Source organism: Humulus lupulus, chromosome 1 (assembly GCF_963169125.1).
Source record: "Humulus lupulus chromosome 1, drHumLupu1.1, whole genome shotgun sequence".
NCBI lineage: Eukaryota > Viridiplantae > Streptophyta > Magnoliopsida > Rosales > Cannabaceae > Humulus > Humulus lupulus.
In genome coordinates, this window is record NC_084793.1 from 18,788,280 (window position 1) to 18,798,454 (window position 10,175).

Genomic DNA, 10,175 nt, shown 5'->3' on the forward strand with positions numbered 1-10,175 from the left:
TTGGAAGTTGAACCATGTTTTTTAATTTTGCTGATAGCTTATATATGGTGTTTTATTTTTTTAAAGATATTTCTTAGTGGTTTCCAAGTGGTTTGAAGTTTAGAAAAGCTAGAAGAGATTGTTTTCGCTGAAAAGTTGCTCAGTAAGTGAAATTTTGTGTTTTATGAGGTTTTTATGGTTCTTGGAGTACAAATTGATTTTTGGTTATTTGATTGAGTTTATAAGAGGGTAGATATATTTTTAAATGTTTGAATAGACGTGGAGATTCATTTAATTTGGGTGATGATCTTGGAAATTAGAATTTTATCAAAATCGGTATATCATAACTTTGTGATGAATTATGTTGGTATTTGGGATATATGATTATGGCAGGTTATTTGATGTTGATTACTGGTTGATTTTGATATTTTGGGATAGCTAAAATTAAGGAGAAACTCTGTCAAAATTTCTCTAAGTGTCTAAGATAAATCTAACGCTCGATCTAGATGGTTTAATGCATTTTAGGCATGATTTGGATATGAAATTTGATATGATATTTTCTAGGTATTTTTTTTAAATGATAGTTCAATGTCTTACTGCTATCATTATGATGAGAAATCCATGTCATTGTCAGGATAAGCACATCAACACCTAAGACACCACTTGTTACACGGTGAAATATATTTTGGATAGAAGGTAAGTACAACACAAGAATTACATGTTATGTGAAAGTATGCATTATATGAATATGTTGTGAGTAAGTGGTATTAATATACATTGACACTTCATCATAAATTTGTATGCATGGCATAATAGTGATATGGTGAATTATTGTATGATATAAGACCATGCATGATATAATGATGATTAATTATGTGATGTCTTGGCAAGTTTTATGCAACATAAAAGTAAGTTGTAATAAGAAGTTTAAGTGGAGTTCAATGCCACTGTTTTGAAAAGGCAAATGAGAATGTAAGTAAGTGTAAACGGAGGCCTATAGTTAGGCTCATAGTGGCAGCCCAATAATTTGGGCTAGGTATTAGTGAACCAATTATATTGTTTTCCATGTTCCCGTTTTTATTTCTCCTCCATATGAGTTATTGTTATATGTATTGACACCACAGTGTGTGGCCGCCTTAACTCTTGAGCCCGACGGGGCAACGATGCAATAAGATTTTTAATGCTCCCTACTGTGGTGATGGCTAGCCAGAGGAGAACCCATGGGATTTTATATTATATGTGTAACAAGTCCTGCAGGCATTGACCAATTCAAACAGTGTGCACAATATTAAGGGGCCCAAAATTAAAAAAGAAGTTGTGTATGTCCATTGACTTTGGGTACTCATTAGCATTGCATGCATTACTTTGCTTACTGACATTTAGGATCATAGTTGTCTTGTGTTGCAGGTAGAGAAAGAAATGAGTGAATGACATAAGGAGAACTGAAGCAAGGTCCTGACCTTGATTTGTACATATGAACATATCGACATTTTGTGTGTTATTTCAGTTTATCAGTGTGATATTTGTAATAAAGTGTGAAGTTATGTTTTGAAAACAAATTGGGTTATTTAATACTTATGTATAATATGTTTGAGACGCACTTTATGTTTAATGTAAATAATGTGAAATAAGATTCTTACAAAGAGAAAAAAAAATCCAAACTTTCGTAGAAATAAATTATGATATAGTTTTAAAATGTAACACCTCATATATGATTTTAACTAAAATAAGTGAGAGTATTACACTAACATCTAGATGAATGACTTTCATTCGGATAGATTAGTAACTCGTCCAATATATATACATATTTATATAAAGTGTATATTGGTAACTTATAAATCTTATTTGATTTTCAGGATAAAATCTCGCGCATTCAGAGAGTTACAAAGGCGACCAAGTTTGCGGGCTTTCATTGTTTTATTTTTTTCTTTTATTATCTAATTTTCTGAGGTATATTTGCATGCCATTTGGCTAAATAATAAAGCTAAATTGTAATATTGTGTCGTTTTTCATTCTGAATAGTTACTATATAAAAAAAAAAAAAATCATCAACCTTTAACCAACAATCACACCATCAAGGTGAAAAGATACTTGTACGTCCAAACATCAAAGATAAGCTAAATATTTATTCGACTGAGGTGAAAAAAAAAAAACTCATGCGATAAAAGAAAGCTAGATTAAATTATTTATGGTTGTAGTGTCTAAAAAGGCTTCAAATTGTAACATAATAATATTATTAATATATAACTTAAATACACTTTAAGAATTAAGAGACATGATTAACGTGAAATTGAAATGATTAACATTAAGAATAGGAGTCATTTATTACATTTAAATTTATACTCTTGTCCTATAATTGAGTATTTAAGTTTTAAGACATAATTTAATCCATTTAAATGTTTATGTTAAGTTGATAAATATACTACTAACAAAGCTTAATAAAAATGTTCTTACATTTCAGCTAAACATAAATAGTTATATTCTATTTATAAAATAAATAAATAAAATAATATCTTTATATATAAAAAGTGTGTAGATAATGGAAACTTTTTATTTTTTTTATTAACTTTAACAGGACATTCTAAATATTTAAGGAAATATATATTTAAAACTAATTAAAAATATATATTTATTAATCATATTAATATAAATTCAAATATTATAAAATAATAATATTTAATATAAGACTACATATTTAATAATTATATTAATATAAATTTACATATTATAAAATATTATTATTATATAAAATACATGATGAGATATTTAATAATTATATTAATATAAATTTAAATGTTATAAAATAGTATTATTATAATAATATATAATTCTAATTTTGTTCTATGGATTCAAATATTATTATAACAATAATATATAATACATAATCTTAATTTTTATTTAAAAAATTATTCTTATTATATTATACATTTTTTAATATATTTATATCATCCTTCTTTTTATATATAATACTATTTATCCTTCATTTTATGTATAATACTATTTATTTATTTAAAATTTATATGACACAATATTTAGACAAATACTACTCAAATTATAAATTTTTAGTAAATTAACTAAATAAAACATAAAACAAGTTTTTTCATTTAATATTTTAAATTATAATTAATGGAGCACCATTTTACAATTTTTCATAATAAGAAATGGAGAACATCTTTTTATATTTATTTTTTTTTTGCAGCATTTTTAATTATACATACATGTAATATATATTTGTATGTACGTGTATAACGTTATTACCGTTATATTTTTCTTGTTCGATAGGATATGTTACTATATAAATCATGTTAGTTTGTAAAGGTATTTTGTATTATGATAACCTGACATTGTCAAAGATCGAATTGAAAAAACATGGAAAGAAAGGAGAAAGAAAAGGTTGAAAGACGGAGAGAGGTAACCATGGCGTCCAATTCCAAAGATCGAATCGACAATGCACCCATGTGGGAGTATAATAAGAGATACCAGAATCAGTACAATGAGTGGAAGAAGTACGTCCTGCCCTTCTCCTATGACATCCTCTTCCGTCAACGTCTCGACTGGTCATCTTTCACCGTTCAATGGCTCCCAACACCCTCCGCCACCTCATCTAAGGCAAAGCTCCTTTACGGCAACTTTATTCCGGCCATAGGCGATAACGCCCTTCTCACTTTCGTCGACGTTGACCTTACCGTTGAGCGAGTCAGTACTTTCTAGCTCATCCATGCATAAGTGCAATTCATATATATACATATACATATTCATAATATCTTCTTTTATACCAAGAATATCAATCTTGCATTAATCTACGTAGGCTAAGAAAACCCAGAAGTTATTTGTAAAGGATTTTGGTCGAAAAGGGGATATAGTAAATAGAGCACGTTTCATGCCGCAGCAAGAAAATATTATTGGAGTGAAGATGAGGAGAATGAAGTCAGATGATGTTGATGAGGTGTTGGTGTTTGATTTGTCCAGATTTGCTTTACAAGATGATCAGAATTATAAGGTTGCTCAGCCTAAGTTGTGGCTGATCGGTTCGGGTAGGATGAGCTGTGGTATGTCTTGGGACCCCTTCAATGAAGGTCGCATCATGAGTGGTTCTATTGAATACATAAGTTTGTGGGACTTGTCTGCTATGCCTTATGATGATGGTCGTCGTAAAAGAATTTATCCAATCCATGTTTTTAAGGTTCATATATATATAATACAGTTACTTTATTTAATAACTATATGGGTTTTTGTCGTTTGATATAACCAATCTTTAAATATCAGGCAAATGGAAAAATTGTTCGAGACGTACAATGGCATTGCTTGAACAAGGATTTATTTGGATATGTTAGCGATGAAGATGGAGTGGTTGTAAAGGATTCGCGCTCTAAACAACTCAAATTGTCTTTGAAAGATGACCATGAGGTTATATATATAGTTCACTTTCTCAATTGATCTCTCATATATGGATCTTTAATTTTCTGACTAATCTTTTGTTCTTCCTTTGATGATCTCAGCATTTAAGTATATCTTTTAATCCATACAAAGAATGGCTTTTAGCCACCGGATCAGTACAAAAAACAGTTGATTTATTTGACATGCGGATGCAACGAGAGAAAATGTTGAGCTTCTGTGGTCACAAGTAAGCTAACTATGTTATTAGTTTACTTAAATTACATACATAATAACGCAATGTTTATTGATTTGCAGAAGTAAATTGACTCGGGTGGAGTGGGATCCAAACCATCAAGAGATATTGGCTTCTGCTAGTTCAGACGGAACAGTGGTTCTCTGGGACCAGAGTAGGGTTGGGTGTACAAAGGATGAGGGCACAGTACAAGAATATTATAAGGATGATCCACCGGAATTAATGATACGTCATGCTGGTCATACAGACTGGGTGAGAGATATCTCGTGGAACAAAAATGTGCCATGGCTCATCTCTAGTGTGGCCGAAGACAAAACTCTTTATGTATGGAAAATTGCTCTATGAAAAGCAATGAGATACAGACAAAGATAATCTCACTTCATAAAAATCGTGAAGCATCCTCAAACGCAACCTTTGGTCTGTGCTGTAATCTTTAGAAATCACGGTGTTGTAATACCAGCTCCTCTTTGCACAAGTGGCGCAAGAGTAGAAATTTTAAAAGAAGATTTACTTTGAAATAACCTGACTTTTCTTTTAGATGTTTTAACTTAGCTTTCTGTTTGTATTGTAAAGTTATAATAGTGACTAGTGAGTATGAAAGAACCCCAAGGAAAACCAAACTCACTACTAAAGAGTATCCACAAATGACAGAGGCATTAGAGCTTGAAAAACTTAATTATTTGCGTTCGAAAAGAAATTATGTTGTCTTTAACAAGATCATCATCCATGAGAATTTTGAGAAAAATATCTTTCAAACTCAAGGGATCATGGAACACCACTAATCCATCCATCCATCTTCGTTGTTCGCCTAATAGGCACGCTAGAGCTCTCAATTGTCCGAGTCATCGGCCAAGATAGCATTGGCAATTCATCAATTCCTCAGTCTTAAAATGCCATTGAGATGAATCGTTTGGCTATGTCTTCCAATTAGAAGGAAAAAATGGTAAAAGTAGAAGTAATAATATTCTAAATTCTAATCCCTTCACAAAATTACATATGAGTCTCATGAAGGGAGATTTGTCACTCACCTTGTTCACAGCTAATAGACTGAAACATGGAAGACATCCCAACTTCCTATGTTCTGTGATGCAAGCAAGAGTTTAATGGCTTAGAAACTCAAGTATAGCCAAGGAAAGGGAAAGAAAAAAAATAAATAAATAATCACATACATATGAAACTTAAACGAATATTAGTTAAGTAATAAATATCAAAATTAAAGCATAGTAGTTTGTATGTAGCTCAATAGAATATGTAGGTTGAGACTCAAAAAAGCTGAGCTTTGTGAAAACCATAAAGTGGGTTCACCGCCACAGGTTCCAAATCCATTGACTGCACATTCTCCACTAAAGCTTTTAGCTCTCTACAAAACATGCTTAATTTAAGTTCATAAGCTGACCGAACTACCAAGTAACATCAAAATCTCGCGAAACTTCAGCTTGGTATCAGAAATCATTCTAGGTCAAAGTACCCAAATATGGGTTTAAAACTAGAACGAGAGAAAAAAAAAATACAGAGCAAAAAATTACAAATGACCTGAGCGAAGGCCGATCCTGCAGTTTGCCAACTACTTATTAGAATAGAATATGTATCTCTAACAGTTAACACAGCTTCACCTTGCCTTATCAAGCATTTTAACTTGCAGTTGCTGCATGAGCCCCTCCTAGTAAACAAAATCCAAAATAATCAGTCGAAACTAAAGGTCACAAGAAAAACATTGTGAAAGGTACTCTTTATCAGCAAGAAAGATCAGCAAGGAGAAAGAATAGAAACACAAAACTATGAACAGACTTGTGCATTGGGAGTCAATTACTGAAAGGACCCAGCAATGCATTATGATTAGGTCAATATGTTAGTTTTGATCCCTTTCGTAAAACTCAAGAAACTATACATACACGGTATAAGCAGTGGCATGAAAAAAAAAATGGCATCATGATTCATGAGCCATCGGAATTGCACTATACTTGCATTTGCATTCCTATGCGTGAAAGATTATAGCAAACAGAGCAACATTATACAAGACTAGTATCGGATAAGCACAAGCATCTGATAAAACTTCCACTTGAACAATGATAGATATGCAAATACACTACGTCCTTCTAGATATGAAGATCTCAAAAGAAACATCTATAACTTCTAAAATTAAAGAATTCGAAGCCAAGAGTGTCTATTTTCTTTTCCCTGCTTTTGTACTCCAGACAGTTTAAAGATTCAACCAAACAAGGAGGATCGGCAATAAACATCAAACAAGAAGTGTAAATCACCAACAAATAACCCAAATAATTTAATATAGAAAAGGTCATTCTAGGTTTCACCTTTCCTCTTGTTTGAGGCAGAAGATTTAGCACGAGCTGCCACATTGCCATCTCCACAACCAGAAATCTCCATGGAAGCTGAGTTCTGATTTGCTAAACATTGGAGACTCTCAAATTCACAAGCATTTATACCTTGGTCATTCAACGAGTCATCATCACATTTGTCATCCACCCCAGGATGAAGACAATACACTTGATCGTTACATTGTACATTACAAGGGTTCACCATGTATGAACCAGGCATGGTTGGGTTTGGAAGGCTGTGATTCACAGGTTTCTGATATGGAAAAGATCCAATTTCCCCTTCAATTCTTCCACGAATATCCACAAGTAAACACTTAAGCCTTGCAACTTCAGCCTCCAAAGCAGCTTGACCTTGCAACCTTTTCAACAACTGCTGATTTAGAGTTCTCAATCTTACAACTTCATCCTCCAAAGATGCTGCTCTTGCCTTCTTCTTCTCACGGTATTTACGCACTGCTTCCCGGTTACCCAAAGGGCGTTTTTTCGATTTCTTTCCTACAGAATCCGCAGAGTCATCTGTTGCAGTGTTGCCTTCAGTTGCAGCAGGCACAATTTTCGTATGGACATGAAAACAAGTGTGGGTATGCGAGTAATCAGGACCGGGTGGGTTGCAAGTGTGGGTGTGCGTGCAAGCATGAGAATCTTTCAGAAGCTCATCAAAGAAACTGTCCATCGAGCAACTGCTGGGAAGTTCACCAGCCATATTTGGACTAGAAAACACATCTTGGTTCGAAAAATCAACCTCTCCATCGTCCATTATGAGAACAAAATTACAGATAAATAACGAATTCAACCCAAAAGGCAATCAAAACTGAAACTTTAGTCTGCGCCCAATTTCGAGTCCTACCCAACACAATTCGAAGTCACAACAACAAAATAATCAAAGACGTAATATAATTCCTAAAAATCAACCAAACCCTAGATACTAACAATGAAAATTGAAGGAATTCTGTGAAATCAGCAATAACCCAGATGAAATATAACAGCCCCAAAATCTAATAAGCAACTAATTCAGCTCAAAATCAAAGATTTCCAGCACCAAGCAAAAAGGGTACCATTAAAAATTAGTAAATGCGATTAAAATTCTGTAATTACAGATTAAAAAGGGATAAGAAACCTGGATTTGATAAGCGAGCACAAAAGAGAAGAAGAAGAAGAAGATGAGGAAAACCGCATTCGAGTTTTGAGAAAGTAGCGGCAAAAAAAAGAGAACAAGAGACAGTGAGAGAACCCTAAGTATAGGCTAACATGGCCATATCTTTGTTTTTGACAGCGAAACACCAAAAATGAACGTACCAGACCTAAGACGACTGGCTCAGAGTAGGAGATTCCACGAACTTTTCTCTTTCTCTCTCTAGAGAAATCAGGATTCGCCTTTATGTGTTTCGGCTTCCAATTTATACTTATTTGGGGGGTTAAAGTGTAAAATTAAAAACTTCTTGGGGAGATACGGTGCTATCAGTCTCATGCCATGAATTGTGAGAAACACTAATGGCAATGAGTAAACAAACGGAAATTTCATATTTCATGTTCTATTCATGTTAACTTACTAAAATTATTTAATATGCCAACATAAATTATTATCTCATATACATAATAATTTCAATTTTTTTTTGACAAAAATATTCCTAACATTCATTTCAAAAATCATCTGAAATAGATATTTGAGTAAAAAAATATAAATTTCCAAAATTTTCATCAAATTTCAGTACAAAGCATCAAAATTATATCGAAAAAATATCGTTTTAGCCAAAAATCAAATTTTCATGATTGCGTCGCAAAAGCTTCTAAACACTATTGATTTTACATTAAAAAATCATCAATTTTGCATCAAAAAAACATTGTCTTGGCCAAAAAATAAGTTTTCATGATTACATCACAAAAGCATCGAAAAAGCATCGTTTTGACCGAAAAGTAAGTTTCACAATTGCATCGCAAGAGCATCATAACATCATCAATTTTGCATCGAAAAAACATCGTTTTGGCAACAAAAAAATCAAGTTTTCATTTTTGCATTGCAAGAGCATCAAAACACCATCGATTTTGTATCGATGCTCTTATGATGCAATTATGAAAACTTGATTTTTTTTTTTTTTGCCAAAACGATGTTTTTTCGATACAATTTTGATGCTCTTTCATTGCAATCATAAAACTAGATTTTTGGCCAAAATGATGCCTTTTCGATGCAATTTCGCTGCAAAATCGATGATGTTTCGATGTAAAATCAATGGTGTTTCAATGCTTTGCGATGCAATCATGAAAACTTGGAGGGTGTTTGGCACCTTAACTAAAAAATTATTTTTTGTTTTTAAGAATTAAAAACTGTTTTTTGAAAACAAGTTAGGGGTACTTGACGTTGTTTTCGTAAAACAGTTTTTAAAAACAAAGTTACAAAAAACAGAAAATTTTGAGAACAATAAAAAGTTGTTTTCTGTTGTTCTCAATTTTTTTTGTCTATCTTTTTTTTTTTCTCACATCACTTTTTTAATTATTATTGTCACATCATTTTCCCTCTCACTAGTTTCTCTCTCTTCACTTTCTCTCTCATCACTTTCTATCTCCTTATTTTCTCTCTCATCACTTTCTCTCTCTTTATATTTTTTCTCTTCACTTTCTCGCTATTTTCTCTCTTCTCACTTTCTATCTTTTCATTTTCTCTTTCATCATTTTCTATTTCATCACTTACTATATCATCACTTAATATATCCTCATTTTCTCTCTCATCATTTTTTCTCTCTCGTCATTTCCTCTCTCATCATTTTTTCTATATTCACTTCTCTCTCTTCACTTTCTTTCTCATCACCTTCTCTCTTATTTTTTCTTGGATCAATTTACCTCTTCTTAATTTCTATTTCTTCAAATTTTCTCTCCTTATTTTCTCACTCCTTATTTTTCATCATTTTTTCTTTCAAATTATTTTATCTCATTATTTGTTACAAACTTTTAAAATGTTTTTCTCTTTGTAAATATATTTGTTAATTTTTTATTTAAGATTTTAAAAAAATAAAACTTAAAAATAGTTTTTAAAAAACATTAACCAAACACCTCTTGTTTTTTGAAAACTACAAAAACTGTTTTCTGTTCTCATTTCCGAGAACACAACTTTGAAAACAAAAAACAATGCCAAATAGGCCCCAAGGAGAAAACTTTTTGCCTGTTAGGACGACTTATATTGTGGAGCAGTATGCTGAGCTATATGTGAAGGAAATTGCACAACTTCATGGGGCTCC

General features: G+C 32.1%; 2 protein-coding genes across 4 annotated transcripts; one reads left to right on the top strand and one right to left on the bottom strand.

The window, feature by feature from the left end:
* The first annotated feature begins 3,348 nt into the window (after positions 1-3,348).
* Positions 3,349-4,954, top strand: LOC133791274 (WD-40 repeat-containing protein MSI2-like). The gene is made up of 5 exons (XM_062229226.1): positions 3,349-3,675; positions 3,788-4,162; positions 4,246-4,386; positions 4,479-4,603; positions 4,672-4,954. Exons 1-5 carry the CDS (start codon positions 3,349-3,351, stop codon positions 4,952-4,954), a joined length of 1,251 nt encoding a protein of 416 aa, XP_062085210.1.
* An 848-nt stretch (positions 4,955-5,802) lies between these two features.
* On the bottom strand, positions 5,803-8,367 carry LOC133788317 (basic leucine zipper 23-like). Of its 3 annotated transcripts, none has more exons than XM_062225754.1 (3): positions 8,242-8,367; positions 6,922-7,788; positions 5,803-6,269 (listed from the first exon to the last, which is right to left on the bottom strand). In XM_062225754.1, exons 2-3 carry the CDS (start codon positions 7,700-7,702, stop codon positions 6,241-6,243), a joined length of 810 nt encoding a protein of 269 aa, XP_062081738.1. In that variant the 5' UTR covers positions 7,703-7,788; positions 8,242-8,367; the 3' UTR covers positions 5,803-6,240. The 3 variants fall into 3 exon arrangements, with proteins under 3 accessions (XP_062081738.1, XP_062081754.1, XP_062081745.1); XM_062225770.1 differs by lacking the exon at positions 8,242-8,367 and adding an exon at positions 8,063-8,232; XM_062225761.1 differs by lacking the exon at positions 8,242-8,367 and having other exon boundaries at positions 6,922-8,056.
* Positions 8,368-10,175: the final 1,808 nt, after the last annotated feature.

Coding starts and splice junctions, on each gene's coding strand:
- LOC133791274 (XM_062229226.1), top strand. CDS start 3,349: ATGGAAAGAAAGGAGAAAGAAAAGGTTGAAAGACGGAGAGAGGTAACC. Junction 4,387..4,478: donor CTTTGAAAGATGACCATGAG/GTTATATATATA, acceptor TGATGATCTCAG/CATTTAAGTATATCTTTTAA. Junction 4,604..4,671: donor TTGAGCTTCTGTGGTCACAA/GTAAGCTAACTA, acceptor ATTGATTTGCAG/AAGTAAATTGACTCGGGTGG.
- LOC133788317 (XM_062225754.1), bottom strand. CDS start 7,702: ATGGACGATGGAGAGGTTGATTTTTCGAACCAAGATGTGTTTTCTAGT. Junction 6,270..6,921: donor TGCCTCAAACAAGAGGAAAG/GTGAAACCTAGA, acceptor TTTGTTTACTAG/GAGGGGCTCATGCAGCAACT.